This window comes from Galeopterus variegatus, unplaced genomic scaffold (assembly GCF_000696425.1).
Source record: "Galeopterus variegatus unplaced genomic scaffold, G_variegatus-3.0.2 Scaffold1507, whole genome shotgun sequence".
In the NCBI taxonomy this organism is placed as follows: domain Eukaryota; kingdom Metazoa; phylum Chordata; class Mammalia; order Dermoptera; family Cynocephalidae; genus Galeopterus; species Galeopterus variegatus.
The window spans coordinates 298148-315224 of NW_007727618.1; the positions used below are offsets into that span (position 1 = coordinate 298148).

Consider the following 17077-nt stretch of genomic DNA (forward strand, 5'->3'; position numbering starts at 1 on the left):
TTATATACACATATATAATACTTATATATATAATGGATATTCTTTCTTTTCCTCTTTTTTTAAAATTTATTTTCAATAGAAGCATAATTGATTGTACATATCTGTGGGGTACAGCATTGAATATCAATACCTGTGTGTAATACATGATCCTCAAATCAAGATAATTATTATACCTATCATTACATAATGTAATCATTTTTTGTGGCCCTTTACCAATTTCTCCTTAACCCCCCTCCTACTATTTTGAAGAAAACAAAACAAATTTACTTACATCCCCTTTCCTTTTTTTCTCTTTCTCTAATATAAGTTCAGCCCTTCTTTTAGCAATCATATCATCCTGTTAAAGAAAGAGACATTTAAAAATTTTAATGGAGAATGATAAAAATTGCTTTCTGTGTATTAATGTATTTTTTTCCAAAGTGGGAATAACACTTGGGCAGAAGGATGGTGAACTCCCAGGAAAGCGTGTGATGGCAGTAATGACATTGCTTGCATCCTTGCACCTCTGGATCTCTTGATCAGCTATTTTCCTTCAGAAGGGCTTGGGGCAGTCATTCTTTCCACAAATTTAGAACTCCGTTTTATTTTTTACTCCTTTTTATTTATTACTCATTTGTTTGTTTTTGTCAGGTGGATTTCATAGATGGAGAATACCTGAAGGTAATTTGGTGTAAATGTTTGGTAATCTTTGATCACACTATTTAATATAATAGCCCAACAAATCTAAAACTACATATGTCCGTATTAGGAAAGTGTATTTTGGATACGGTCATAGACATGTTGTGTAGATAGCTCTCCAGTCTTTCCAGGTCCTCTAAATCTATTGCACTGGATCCTTTGACACGTCTCCAAGGCTTGCGTGAACACTAACCAACTCCCCTCTGGGTCTGGGGCATGTCGGCTCAGAACTCTTCAACTTGGAGTCCCTTTCAATAATGGGAGATGAGAGTGATGCCTGATGACATGCTCTGGGGTTCTGGTGCAGGTCAGCAGGACCTTGGTGCTTATGTCTGCTAATTATTGAGTGCATATTCCTTAGAACTTTTACCTTGCAGGCACTTAAGAAATATTTGTAGAAAGAATTATAAAACTGAATCGAATCAAAAGCGTTTGGTTTTTGAGCCCCCAGAGATTCCACAGCTCTTAAGAATGTGAGAGTTTACAAAAACTCCTATTATCTCCTTTTTTAAAACATAGTTTTACCATAGGTATTTTAAATGTTGTAAAAACACAATCTCCTGTGTGTTTTCATCATACATAAAGACCACAGTACACACCACAAAGAAATACAAACTATACACAATAACACATATACATATTCTGAGTCTATTTTTCTTCTGCTCGTTTCACTCAAATAAGTAGTCAGCGAAGCTTAGCTAATTACTGCGTGTCTGCCAGATGCCAGAACTGTCCTGAGCACTATAAAATATATTCTTTCATTTTCTGTTCAAAATATATCTGCAAGGCAGACAGTATGAGCCCCTTCTATATGAGTTAACGGAAATTCAGAGGGTTTGACTCATGGAATATCACATGGACAATGCGAGGATGGTTTAAGAAATTCCTAGATAAGGATGGATTGCAAAAGCATATTGTGTGGCTTCTATATGAGTTAACGGAAATTCAGAGGGTTTGACTCATGGAATATCACATGGACAATGCAAGGATGGTTTAAGAAATTCCTAGATAAGGATGGATTGCAAAAGCATATTGTGTGCTGGATGCTGCAGAGAAGGGTTTGTATTTGTTCCAACTGAGAAATATAGTTAGAATGAGGGTTTGGGCCAAGATTGGGAGTTCAGACAGGTGACTTGATGGAAATAGAGTTTTAGGAAGATCCTTCTGGAGTTAGTCGGAAGAATAACCTGGAGGGGGCAGAGATGAAGCCAGGAAGGATGTTTAGGAGGTCATGACAGGAATGACGGTGTGAGCTAGAAGGATCTAAATGAGGGCAGAGTTAGTGGGTGTGAAGAAGAAGGAGCAAATACATGAGATTAAGAACTAGCTCCTGAAGCCTGCCGCTTTCCTGCTCTAGCTCCCTAAAATTCTCAGAGCATGTGATGTCTAGGATGGGGCTTCACTGCCCGAGAGCTGTTCTGTCAAATACAGAAGCCACTAGCCACTTGTGGCTATTTATATTCAAATTAACTAAAATTAACTAAAGTTAAACATTTGTTTCTCAGCCACACTAACCACATTTCAAGTGCTCAATAGCCACATGTGTGGCTAGTGGCTACTGTATTAGACAGCACAGATATTAGAACATTTCCATCATCACAGATAGTTCGATGACAGCACTGGTCTAGATGTTCCAGTTCCCACAGTGAGGCAACATACAAATGTGCTTTGGTATGCCCTCTTTGATTCTTTATTTTCTATTCTCATGCTTACAGAACTTCTTGCCTGGCAGACAGTCTGGTCTATTTTATTCAGAGAGAGCAGGAAGCAGAAAAGGGAAGAATGTCATTAAGAACAGTGTGAAGCTATCTTCCCACATCTCTCTCCTTACTTCCATATTTCTTGATGGTTAAGAGCTCTGCCTGCCTTGATTCTGTGTAGGATAGAGATAGCCTGGGACATACAATCTTAGTGTGGTGGGGGAAAGGGATGTTTGGCGGCAATGCCCTTGAAGGGATTTCCTCTGGCTAACCCCAAGATGGAAAGAATAGTATCCAAGTAGTGAAAGAGGAATTGCATAGTCTTAATAGTTTGGTTGTCTATAATTTAATGAGTTGTGAAAATGTATTGAACAATTTAAATCTTAGTATCTCCAACACTTACACCATGCTACCCCTGCCAAATGTCCATCCAGACTATGCTTAAGAATTGACAAAGACCTCACTGCTTTCACTCTTGGTTCTTTTTGAAAAGTCTTACTAATAAAGACATATATTCTTTCCCTTGTGGCCACGTGGATGAACTACAAGCTCTCTTTAGTGTAAGCCCTTCAAACATTCTATCACTGCTCTTACATCACACCTTGGTCTTCCTGCCTCCTGATTCGAAAGTCCCACTCTTTCTACCCCAGCACAGATCTATAGATTTGTCTTTTAAGGACATGTCATATAAATGGAATTGTACAGTATTTACTCTTTTTTTTTGCCTGACCTCTGTCACTCAGCATAATCATTTTGATTTTGTGTCAATAGGTCATTCCTTTTGAATGCCGAGTGGTTTTCCACCTTTTGGTGGAATGGATGTACCACCTTTTGCTTGTCCATTCATCAGTTGATAGACATTTAGGTTGTTTCCACTTTCTGCCTAATATTAACAATGCTGTTATGAACATTCACATACAAGTTTTTATGTGGACATGTGTTTTAATATCTGTTGGATAGATTCCTAGGAGTGAAACTGCTGGGTTCCCTATGATACTTTTGAACATTTTATGAAATACTCCTTAGAATATAGTTTCGGAAACTATGTTCTAAACTAGTGTGTGGGTCTGTTTTCACTACAGGCTAACATGGCCATGATAAATGGATAATGGAAAAGTCCACTGAAAGTTTCATGTCTTTGTGTTCAAGGCCTGCTCTGCTTGGTGACTCTTCTACTTTGCTCCTGTGTCTGGTGGAGGGAAGCTTGGTACTTACCACTATCTTTTATTTTGCCTTAGAGAGAGAAGCATTAATGCATTGATAACCACAAAAGCCTCAAACAATTCTTAACTCTTATTATAAATAGCCTAACCATTTGGTGAAAAATGTTTTCATACTTACTGTGATATTAAAATCTGAAAACTACATTTTTCTGAAGACAGCTTTATAATTTAAATAGATGCTAAACAGATTTATTTCCATGCGTTTTTAATGATACATACCCTGATTTTTGCCTTCATCTCTTTGATGAGTTTTTTCCTTTCTAATTTCTTCTTTTGTTTTATTTTCCACTTTTCAATTTGGGCAGGAAGGAGGCGACCAGAAATATCTTGCTCATCAACTTGTATAAAAACAGCAGCATCTGGGAAAAACCCACGCTCCCCCAGAAACAGGGCCTCTTCGGGATATCGTGGGAAACCATCTAGTATAAAACCTGTGGAACTAGGTAGAAATTTTCATAATTTACTTTATTCACTTAAAATATTTTATAAAGATGGATTTAAAAATGAAAAAAAGTATTGATAAATCTCAACTCTATAAGATGTGTAGTGAATAGTTTTTTTTCATAATTTACTTTATTCACTTAAAATATTTTATAAAGATGGATTTAAAAATGAAAAAAGTATTGATAAATCTCAACTCTATAAGATGTGTAGTGAATAGTTTAAAAAGTTCACTTTAGTATCTTTTATTTCTTTTAATATTTCTAATTATATACATGGTATTTCTTCTCTCAAATACATCAAATTGTAATGAGATTATAGTATTTTATATTTGTATTTATAATATAAAATTGTACTCAACCAGTTTACAGACATTTACTACTATTTAGAAAGTTACTAAAAGTTGTAAGAAGATCATAGGAAAAAAGAAAATAAGTTCTGTGCTTGGGAGGAGTGCCCAGTCTAATGCATGTGTCGCCCTTTATGTAAAGAGTACACCTGGCCAGCCCACTTTTAGTGGGTGCTCTCACTTTTAGTAATTTTTCTTTTAATGACGCTTCCTTTCATGACACAATTCATGTCCTATTCCCTGGATCTTTCTGCAACCAATGACAGTTATAAATGTATGTGCCCTGGCTCCTATGTATAAGATAAGTATATTCAATAGGATTGTCAGACTCGCCCAAGTATGATGAAACTTAAGGATCGTGAAAATAACTGGAACGTTAACACATTTTCATTAGAGAGTACTTATAAAACAATCAGGCTTTGAGAACTTGGCTTTGTTTAGTTGAGAGAGTCAATATTGGTTTTAAATATTTGTATTGAAATGTATGTTTTCTTCTTAATATGAACAGGACTTCATGAACATTTGACAGTTTCAGCTTTCCAAGATGTTAATTCAAAAATGTTAATTTTCCTTTCTTAATAAGAGGGCAATTTGCCATATATTGGCCATAATATGTGTTCATTTTCTTTCTTTTTTGGCCGCTGGCTTATACAGGGATCGAACTCTGGGCTTTGGTGTTATCAGCACTGTATTAGTCCATTTTGTGTTGCTATAACAGAACACCTGAGACTGGATAACTTATAAAGAACAGAAGTTTATGTGGCTTATGATTCTGGGACAGCTGCATCTGGCACGGACCTCAGGCTGCTTCTACTCAGGGCAGAAAGTGGCAGGCAGAAAGGTACAAGCAGATCACATGGTGAGAGGAAGCGAGAGAGAGAGAGAGAGAGAGAGAGAGAGAGAGAGAGAAGGGGAGACACAGAGAGAGACAGAAAGAGAGGGAGAGGAGGTGCCAAGGTCTTTTAAACAACCAGCTCTCGTGGGAACTAGTAGAGCAAAGTCTCACTCAGGATCCCCACCACCCAGGGAAAGCATTAATCCATTCATGAGGGATCTGCCCCCATGACTCATCTTCCAACCCTGCTACACTGCGGATCAGATTTCCACATGAGTTTTGGTGGGGACAACACATCCAAACTCTATCAAGCACCTTACTCTAATCAACAGTGCTAACTGGCCAGCCCTATATGTTCTTTTCTTTAGAGATGCCTTCTGTCTAGTCTCTTCTGGGAGGAACTTTTCCTATTGTTTCAGCTATCACTTTTTGTCAATCACTTTCAATCTTTATACCTCTACACCTAACCTTCAGAGTGTAAATTCAGAATTTTCAAAAGCTGCTTAGTTTCTCCATCTGAATGCCTTTAGGAATTATATATGCATTATACTGTCAAAAATCATACTCATGGTTCCCCATCCAAACTTCTCTTCCTTCTGACTCTCCAGCACTCAGTTGACAAGCTTCAGAGACATCTGGACCTCTCCCCAAGCTCCCTTTTGCTTCTCACATATGCTAAGTCCTGGCATGCTCCCTCTGTACTCACATTTCCATTTCTGCCATTACCTCCTAGTTCAGGCCTTTATTATATCTCTCCAGGACTAATGCCTTTTTAAAACGTGTTGATTTTCCTCTGATTATAAAAGCAACAAATCTCACAACAGTAAAATTGGAAAATGGAGAAAAGCATGGAAAAAGGCAAAAATAGTCCCATATCCCAGAGGATATTGACATTTTGTTTTATTTCTTTCTAGTTGGCTCTTTATGTGTCCATGTCTCTATCATATTATAAATAGTTTTGTACCTTCTCTTTTAACTTAACATTACATAATAACATTTTCTCATGCTATTACAAATTTTTCATTATAATAAATCTTAATGGTTGCATAATATTCAACTATTTTGTTTAGACTTTTACAATTCTACTTTTCATTTTTAATTCTTCAATCCATCTCTCTATCTATATATCTGTATCCATGTCTATATATCTATATTTTTTAGTGTACAGTGTGAGGTTAGGAGTTAAATTAATGAAGAGCAACTCATATAACCTGCCTAACTTTCTTACAACTATTGAACTAATTTAGGGAACAAGAACTTAAAAATAAAGTTGATGACTAATAATCCCACTCACTCCTTTAGGCCAGGGACTAGGTGGAAGAGAGTGCCCAGAGACCTACCAGGAGCACTGGAACTGACTAGTCACTTCAATTCTCTATGATTCAGTTTCCTTATATCCAAAATGAGATAGTAAAAGTTTCTACCCCATGGGGTTGTTGTAAGGATCAAGTAAGTTAATATGAATAAAACACAGTCAAACAGTACCTGGCACAAGAGTTTGGACGTGTTGTCTCCGCCAAAACTCAGGTGGAAATCTGATCCCCAATGTGGCAGTGTTAGGAGCTGTTTGCGTCATGGGAGCTGATCCCTCATGAGTGGATTAATGCTGTCCCTGTGGGGAGGGATGGGGGGTGGTCCTGAATGAGTTCTGGCTCTATTCGTTCCTATGAGAGCTGGTTGTTTAAAAGGACTCTGGTACCTCTTCTGTCTCTTGCTTCCTCTCACCATGTGATCTCTTGCACTGGCTGCCTGCCACTTTCTGCCTGAGGCCCGCACCAGATGCAGTTGTTCCAGAATCATAAGCCAAATAAACCTCTGTTCTTTAGACATTACCCCGCTCAGGTATTTTATTACAGCAACACAAAATGGACTATACAGAAAATTGGTAGTAGAGAGTTGGGGTGTTGCTTATAACAGAAACTTGAAAATGTGGAAACGGCTTTGGAACTGGGTGTTGAGGAAAGGTTGGAGGAGTTTGGAGGACACAGAAGAAGACAAAAAGACGAAGGAAAGTTTGGAATGTCTTAGAGACTGGTTATGTGGTGGCGAGCAGAATGCTGATAGAAACATGGACTGTAAAGACCCTTCTAAGGAAGTCTCAGATAGAAATAAAAAGGAGTTTATCAGAAACTGGGGAAAAGATCACCATTGCTGTGAACTGACAAGGAATTTGGCTGCACTGTGTCCATGCCGTAGGACTTCGTGGAAGCTGGAACTTAGGAGTTGTGAACCAGAGTACTTGGCAGAAAAAATTTCTAATCAGCAAAGCATTAAAGAAGCTGCATGGTTACTTCCAACAGCCTATGCTGAGTTATGGAGGCAAATGCATGACATAAAGCCAGAATTTAAAAGGGAAGCAGAGTATAAAGATTTGGAAAATTTGCAGCCTGGCCATCTGGTAGGGAAGCAAAGATCATTTTCAGAAGAAAAATTCAATGGTACTAAGAAGATTAACACAAAAGCACGGGATTATCAAGAGAAGGAGAAAAAGGCCCTAAAGACATTGCAGAAGCCTCTAGGGCCAACCCTTAGGCACAAAGGCCTAAGGAGACAGAATGGTTTTGGGGAACAGACCTGAGGTGCTCTCCACAGGCTTGCTGCTCAGGGCCACCTCAGGAAGCTGCTTCCAGCAGCAGCACCCCAGCTGCTTTGGCTGCTCCAGCCATGGCTAAATTGGCCCCAGGTATGGCTGGACCTGCAGCTTTGTAAAATCCAAACTGGAAACCTTGGCAGCATCCATGTGGTTTTAGGTCTGCAGGCTGGCAGAATGCCAGAGCTCTGGAGGCTTGAAAGCCTCCACCCCATCAAAGGATGTATGGAAAAGTCTGGGGACCCTGGAAGAGATCTGTCACAGGGGTGGAATCACTCTAGACAGCCTTCGCTAGAGCAATGCTTAGTGGAAATGTGGAGTCAGAGTTGCAGCAGAGAAACCCCATCAGCGCCGTGCTTAGTGGAGCCAAGAGAGCGGGACAGCCATGGAGACCCCAGACCTGTGGAGCTACCAGCATCTGATGCCAGGCTGTGAGAGCTGAAGTGTGGCCTGAGAAAGCCATAGAAGCAGAACTGCCCAAGGACTTGGGGATCCAACCCCTACACCAGCGTGCAGAAGACATCGAACATGAAGTCAAAGCATCTGATTCGCCAGCTTTGAGATTTAATGCCTGTCTGGCAGGGTTTCAGACTTGTTTGGGACCCGTTATCCTTTCTTTTGGCCTATTTCTCCCTTATGGAATGGGTATAAGGATCCAATGCTTGTCCCACCATTGTATCTTGAAAGTAGATAACTTTTTTTTGATTTTTCAGATGGGACTTTGAGCTTTGGTCTTTTGAGTTGAAACAAGTTAAAGCTTTTGGGAATGAAATGAAATTATCTGCATGTGAAAAACATGAGTTTTGTGAGGCCAGGGGTGGAATGTAGTGGATTGAATTATGTCCCCCCAAAACTCATTGAAGCTTGAATTTGTGTCCCCCTAGTTTTATGTATTAGAAATTTGGTCCCCACTGTGACTGTTAAGAGGGTGGGAAATCCTATTGTAGTAATTGAAAGGTGGAGCCTCAAGAGGTGATCGGATTGTAGGACCCTGCAATAGTGAATGGATTAAAAATGGTGGTCAGGGGCATGGTCCTGAGGGCTTTAAAAGAAGAGGAGAGTCTGTCTCTCTCTCTGCTCTTTCTGCTTCCACCATCTTGCAATGTGAGAACCCTGGGTCACTGTTGCCACCACCAGATGGACTTTGGACTTCCCAGTTTCAGGAACTGTAAGGAATAAATGTCATTTTTCTTTATAAATCACCCAGTTTCAGGTATTTCGTTATAAGCAACAAAAATGGACTAATAGTTTCGTTATATCCAAAATGAGATAGTAAAAGTTTCTACCCTATAGGGTTGTTGTAAGGATTAAGTAAGTTAATATGAATAAAACACAGTCAAACAGTACCTGGCACATGGTATGTTCCACACATGAATGTTTTGTGCTATAAATAGTATTGGAAATATAATTTCACTTTCTTCTGGTGGATATCAAGCCAAGAGATTCTTGTTAGGAAATCAAGGTGAAGTTTTAAAATCTTATGACCTAAAGATTCTTAAAGTTGTCCTGTCAGGGGTTAGGATTGTTTCTAGCATTTGGTAAAGGGATAACACTATGTACAGCTATTAATTGGTCTTAACAGTAATTGTTAAAAGGCCACAGGGGAAGAATCCAGCACATCATTAGGGTACATGGGTTTAGAACACAGGTTCTCAGCTACAAGTGCACATTAGGGTCACCTGGGGGCACTCAAAGATACGAATGCCTGGGTCTCAGTCTCACACCTTGAGAGATTCTGAATCAATTATTTTGGGTGGGGCTCTGGCATCAGTATTTTTTAAAAATTCCACAGATATTTTTAATGTTTAGCTCCAGTGAGAATCACCAGTTTATATGAATATAAAGGAGAACATCCTTAAATTTATGTTGAACTACGTTTTAACTTTTAAGAATAAAGCAAATAAAAGCAATAAATGTATAATCCTACATAAATTAAGTACCGTATTGGTTCCTTAAACCACCACTCAGAAAGAATTGCTTCAAGAATTTCAGCAGGCAATGACTCGTTTTCCGTTAGATTTGATTTGATTGCTTCTTCTTCTTCTGTAAGTTGTACTTCTGGAGGCTAAAAATAAAAATCAGAAAATAAAACAAGTTTTAAAGCTCTATATTAGTAAATAATACTATATGACATAGTTCATTAGAATAAGACCTTTTTTTCTCTGAGGTCTTTTTTTATACTGTTGCCTGTAAACATTTAAAAATTTGAGCTTTTTTTTTCAAACTCATATTTAATATGGTCATACATAACAAATAGTATCTATGTATAGCTAGGAGGAGTTACTAATGATAACATGACTGATTTTCATACATGGGCTTGGGGTCATGTCTCAATACTTTTTGCTAAAACCTAGTTCACTTTGTCTCACACACCTATAAGGCTTAACTGATTTTTGTCATCTACCTTATATTTGTGCAGTATTATCTCCAAACTCGATCCTGTGGGCCAACCACACAGCCATCTGAAATATAATCTATAAGGATATTACAACACCACAATAACAAACAGAAAATACTGTGATAATTAACTCATACTCTCTGACATCAACGCTGTCTGAGGTGGGATCATCATTGAACAGATAGTGAAAAACAACAGTTCTTACTAGAATGAAAATATTATTGCAGGGTACTTTTGACATCCAAAATCCTGAAACTGAGTAAGGTATGACCATCTGCCCACCAGGGAGCAGGGTTAATTTTATTATTATCTAAAACATAAAATCCCTTAATTTGTCTCCTGAGAAGTCAAATGATTCAGAAAACAAAAGAAAACCAAACATGAAACTATAGAAACGCAGGAAACATTTTGTTGCATTTTAAAATCTAGACCTCTTAAATTTAAAAATCTGGATCTACATACATTTTTTTTTAAGTTAATGGAATATCAGTTTCTCTCTGATTCTACTAAATATAGGTGGAAAACATTTAAAGAATATGTTTAGGATACCACATGTCACTATCCCACCCTGCTCCAACTTTAAGTGTTACACACATAGTTGTATCTCGATCCATTGAAAAGGGATCATTTGAGAAAAAAATAATCTAGCTATATAAGAAATGGTTAAAATGTGAGTTAGAATTAAGAATTTTCTTTTTACAATTCTGGATAGAAACCATCTAAAAGACGCATACAAACTTTCTGATAAGACACCATTAGAAATTAGTATTTTGAGATCCCAGTTGTCACTGGGGTGGATTTTTATGATATTTTATAGGAAACAGAGAACACAATAATGGAAAAACTTATTGTCTAGGTGAAACATATCAAACAACATAGCCCCAAATAAATGCTATGCAACAGTTTTGTCAGGGAAACGTTTTCTGATTTTTATTGGAGTCATGTAAAACTCAGTATTTCATATTCTAGATGAGCAGTAAGATGTGTATTTAACATATGGGAAGGATGACTCTTTAAATGACTTTTATGGGCTAATTTTTTTCTCTTCTTAGGAACTGTGTAGAGTTTTACATTACTTCTCATCTACTTCCCCAAAGTAACATCAGTAAGTACATCTATCTGCAAAGAGATTAATATTACTACCTGCTTGTTTGAATTTTCTTCTTCAATTTTAACATTGGCCTGAATTGCAAGCTCTTCGAGTTCTTGTTTTGCAACTTGTTCTTCCTCAGAATCTTCCTCAAATTCAGAATCGACTCTCTTTTCAGTTTTGAGCATTAATTTTTCCTGAAGAAATTCTTCAAACTGAATGTGAAAAATGTCCAATTTTTCTGCCAACTGTCTTCCGCACACGGTTTTGCCAGAGCCATGTGGACCCACAAGGCATATTCTTAATGGAGGAGCCTGACACACGGGACGGGTCAGGGAGGGGCAGAGAGAGAGTGAAGAAAGGAAAGTTTTGTGTAATTTAGAAAACATAAGGTTTATTAACTGCCCTCCCTAAGATTGAGTAGGAATTACCAATTCATGAATTTGAAGATGTTTAAGTATTAGAATATCAATTAACATAATTCGTTGCATCAACAGTGGTCCTCAGGTAACATCGACAACCATAAGATCATCTTGGTATCATATGCCAAAAAAGCATTTAATAAAATAAAATTTAATTAGTTTTGTTTTTTAAAAAAGGTAATGAAGAATGGATAGTTAATTTTTTAGCATAATTAAAAAAAATTCTCTACCAAACAAAAAGCTCATTGATAATGAAACCCCATTAATTCCTGTGATCTCCATACTGGAGACGAGGAAGCCTGAAGCCAGAGAACCCACAGTTGTATGGATCATCCATTGGATGCTGAAATTGTCAAGAACAATGGTGAGAGTTGGGACAAAGCAGCGGCCAAGTATTCTGTTAATGTGGAGAAATACTATGAAATTGGTAGATGACAGCAACAAAGAGAGGGGTCAATGATATATCTTGGTGGTGATAAGCCTCAAAGGGGCTGGAGTTTTTGCAAGGGAAAAGGGAAATAATGGATTTCAAGAGAAGCAAGGAGCATAGCCTCACCACTTTTTGTCCATGTGAATGAAATGTTCAGAGAAAAGTACAAAGATGTAGGGAAAAAGTATACCAGAGACATACAGAAGAAACAGAAGTTGGGTAATTCAAGGAACAGGGAAGAATTTTTTTAAAAAAGAGGCTTAAGGGAAGAAGACACAACAATTACAATTCCTTGAAGTTGATAGGACAGAACAGATATGGGGTTGTTGAGAGGGAGGGGGGAGGGAGAGGAGGGAGGGAGGTTTTGGTAATGGGCCACAATAATCAACCACATTGTACATTGACAAAATAAAATTAAAAAAGAAAAAAGTTTGGGGCCGGCCCGGTGGCGCACTGCTACAGTGCGCTGCTTGGGAGTGCGGTGGCGCTCCCGCCGAGGGTTCGGATCCCACATACAGACCGGTTCCCGCTCACTGGCCGAGCGGGGTGCGGGCGCAGCACCGAGGTTTGCGATCCCGTTGCCGGTCCCGGTCCGGTACGGGCGCGACACTGAGGGTTGAGATCCGTTGCCGGACACGAAAAAAAGACAAAAAGGAAAAAAAAAAAAAAAGGAAAAAAGAAAAAAGTTTAAGAAGAGAGGGCTGGCCCGTGGCTCACTTGGGAGAGTGCAGTGCTGATAATACCAAGGCCACGGGTTCGGATCCCATACAGGGATGGCCGGTTAGCTCACTTGGGAGAGTGCAGTGCTGATAATACCAAGGCCACGGGTTCGGATCCCATACAGGGATGGCCAGTTAGCTCACGTGGGAGAGCGTGGTGCTGACAACACCAAGTCAAGGGATCCCCTTACCGGTCATCTTTAAAAAAGATGACACTCGGGAGGGTGTGGCGCTGGGAGCGCAGTAGCTCTCCTGCCACGGGTTCGGATCCTATATAGGGATGACCAGTGCGCTCACAGCGCTCACTGGCTGAGCGCGGTGCGGCCGGTCTCAAAAAGGACAAAAAAAAAAAAAGTTTAAGAAGAGAGCAAGTTCATAAAAGACAAAGAGGATATTTGAAAAAAGATCTATCAGAGAAAAGAAGGAGCTTATAGAGATTAAAAATATGATGCTCTTTCTTTTCTCTAGTGGTAAAAAGTTCAAGAGTACTGTGAAATTCTAGGATTCTAGGAAAAGATGTAATTTCAGAATAAACATGCACTGTGTATCCAGTACAATGCATAAAAAATAAACCCAGTTTCAGGAACGCCAACAGTGAAAAGAAGACCTTAGAGCATACAGATATTTTTTTAAAAGAAATTACCTACAAAAAATGAAAATCAGTCCAGCGACACTGGATGCTTGCACACAATAATGCAATATCATTAATGTTCTGAGAGAAAAAGGATTTTCAACCTAGAAATCCATGTTTGTAAAACTATCAAACATATATGAGAACTAAAGAATGAGACTTCAGATATACAAGTTGGCTAAAGATGTGTTTCAGCAGAACAAGGATATAAAAAACCCCACAAAAACAACAGAAGACATGCTGTTAAAAGCTGTTGATTTTGCCACACAGCATTTATTCACCCTTCTTCGGTTAATTATATCTGGATCTCCCTCTGGGTGACCACCCTTCATCACTCTTAGTTTATATGCTTCCAGAGAAATTGCTGCCATCATTAGTTCAAGAACTGGGCATGTGACAAGTTAATTGATGCATCACTTGAGAAAAATAATGAAAAATGGACTGGCGAATAATAAAAATAGACTGCTATGAAATTATGTAGCTGCAGTCTCACACCGTACTTTTGGATTGCATTTTAAATCCCTCAGTGATAAAATTGCTGGAATAACACCTCACTCATCCACAGGATAAATGTCTGGCAGCTAGAGCGGTCTGGAACTCAGAGGGTATTAAGGTAGCTGGGTAGGGAAGGGAAATGTCCCTGGCAAACTCAATGTTTGCGATCCAACAATTGGTGTCAGCTCTCACTCCTGTAAATCAACCAGTCAGGGATGGACTTACCTGTAACATTCCTCTGAGTGTGAAGCAGTCAACTCACCTGAGTAATCACACTTCCACAGATGATGTCAACCCACTTATGCCTCTGAAAATCCACCAGACCCTGAATTCCACTCTTCCCAAAAATGTTCTACAAGGTCATCAGCCTGCTCTGCTCAGAAAAACTAACCAACATAGCTGGCCATTAAGTTAGATAGTGAGCAATAAATCCAGCTGTGTCTTTTTACTTCAGCTCTGGAGTACTTTTTTAAGGACTTATCACCAACCTCCATTATTTTACTTAATAATAAAGTCCCCGATCTGATATAACAACATAGTGAAAATATCCAAGTTCAAAGAACAACTTTTTGGAATATAACATAAGATGATTATCTGTTTTGATTTTTACAGTAATGACTGTGTTAAACCAGCACTTCATATCTGTCTTTTTAGAAATACTGTTTTCACCTTTAATGGTTCTTCATGAGCCACATAGTCTTCAGGATGCTCCAAAAACTTTTCTTTAGCCTCAGGACTTGAAAAGTAGTAGACCTTTTCTCGATATTTAGCTGCTTCTTCTGTGTTTCCTGGTTGTAGGACGAAGTTTTCTTTGAGAACCACTGGACAAAAATGCTTTGTATCTCCCAAATGCCTCCTTTTCTCTTTAATTCTTTCTTCATTCTAGAAATATTATTCAAAGATTGGAGAACATTATTAAAAAGAATTTTGATGAAATACTACAGAGAATTTTTAAAAAATGCATCTTGAATAATATTTAATCTATAATGATGCAACTTTAAAACAATCCACAAAAGACCAGTCTCTATTTTAATTAATTTAAAAGATCTGTTTCTTGTATCCCTCTAAATTCACATCCTAAATTTCCTTATTTTCATAAAGAAAATAAAGCAGCACTGAGAATTAAGGTGTTCCCAGCCCTCTGCAGACTTAGGTGTAATGAAAAACTCCAGGATGTGCAGGTACAGGGTCACTGAGAGGTCAGTTTCTAAAATAAAATTATTTCCAAGGAGTAAAAGCTGAGTGAGAGTCACAACTTCTTACCCATTGCAAATTAAATTGGAGACGCCTCAGTATTTGCTTTGTTTCCTATTATGTGGATATATGATCAAAAAATAGTTTGGAAATATTTTATTTAGTTCAATTGAAGATGTAAAATGTATTTTCATTTGTGATAAAGAAACTATATGTAAAATCCTTTAAGGATTCTTCCAAGTATTTACAGCAATGGAAATACATTTTGAAAAGCTTTATTTAATGTTATAAAATATATGCCTACTGTAAAAATATTCAAAACACATCACAGTGTATAAAGAGTGAAAATCTCCTCTAGGCTTTTTCCTTTCAATACTATGTTAACATTCTTAATAGTGTTATGAGTATCCTTCCAGACCCTTTTTTCTAAGTAATCCTACCAATAGGCATATAAAAATGGAATATATTTAGGCACAAATATAGTATTGTAAAAAAAATACAAGCGGAATACTTTGCATAATTATTCTACAACATGCTTTTCACAAAACAAGATATGATGAACAACTTTCTGTAAAGATACAAAAACGAGACTAATCTGTACTTTCCTTGCACCGTTCTTGTTCAGTGTGGTATCAGGCTATGCAAGCTTCAAAATGTGCTGGGAAGTATTGATTTTTTTCTATGATGTGGAATAGTTTAAACAATATAGGAATTATCTAATCAATGAAGGTATATTAAAAATGACCTATAAACTCTTCCCCTCCCTCTGTTATTTTTATTTAGCTTTGATCTTTCTTCCTAAACAAATTTTAATAATTGATTTTTGGGGTTAAAACCCTTTTTACCTTGACTTTTAAATTTATTAGTATAAAGTCTCTTTACCTTAAAACAACCCTATTTTTGATCTGATTATATACCCATTTTTGTTTTAAATGTTATTTATTGCTTCTTTTTACCTGATTCAACTTGCCAGAAGTTTGTCTATTTTATTGCTGTCAGTGAACCAACTTTTCATTTTTCAAAATTAGGTCTACTGTTTTTATTTTATCTTTTTTTCCTATTTGATTAATTTTTGCCTTTAATCTTCTTCTACGTACTTTCTTTTGGTTTACTTTGTTGTGCTATTTTTTATATTCTTGAGTTGAATGCCTAATTATTTTTTTCTGGTCTTTCTTGTTTTTCAATAAATGCATTTAAACTAGGGTTGCCAGACTTAGTGAATAATAATACAGGCTCTCCAATTATATTTGAATTTCAGATAAAAAAATAATTTTTCAGTATAAGTATATGCCATGCATTACAATTATTCATTTATCTGAAATTCAAATTTAACTGGGTATTGTATATTTTATCTGGCAACTCTAAATTTTTACTTCTGTCATACCACAAAGCTTTTATGTGTGATTCTAAAATTATGATTCATGTTTAGTCTATGGTTTCATTATTGATTTCTTATTTAACCACTATCATTTAGAAAAAAAAGTCTATATATTTAAAAAATTTCAAGGGTTTATATTGAAGGAATGGGGAAGTGCTAGTCTTTTGGGTTTAATTTTTTTGTTTTTTGCATTGTGATCAGAGAATATGGTCTGCAAGATTTCTACTTTTTATAATTTATTGTGATTGTCTTTATCAACTACTACATGAGCATTAAAGAAAATATTCATTCTCTATGGGTACAGAGCTCTCTATGAGAGCAAGTTTATGTAGGGTATTTTTCAAATCCTCATTACATTCTTTTTGCCTATGTGACCTGTCAATTCTGAGACATGTTAAAGGAATCCACTATGATCATATTGCAGTAGCATCATATTCTCTGTGTTTCTAAGATTTTGTTTCATATATATTTGATGCTACTATTTTGTATGTAAGGATTTAAAAA

General features: G+C 37.3%; 1 protein-coding gene across 1 annotated transcript in view; it reads right to left on the reverse strand.

Annotated features, from left to right (window-relative positions):
• Nucleotides 1-17077, reverse strand: part of AK9 (adenylate kinase 9) — a 129285-nt gene that overhangs the window by 36867 nt on the left and 75341 nt on the right. The window contains exons 23-27 of the mRNA XM_008577430.1: nt 14671-14883; nt 11358-11618; nt 9757-9881; nt 3821-4040; nt 272-337 (exon numbers count right to left, since the gene is read on the reverse strand). Of these exons, the coding sequence (XP_008575652.1) occupies nt 272-337; nt 3821-4040; nt 9757-9881; nt 11358-11618; nt 14671-14883 (885 nt within the window). The remainder of the gene's footprint in view (nt 1-271; nt 338-3820; nt 4041-9756; nt 9882-11357; nt 11619-14670; nt 14884-17077) is intronic.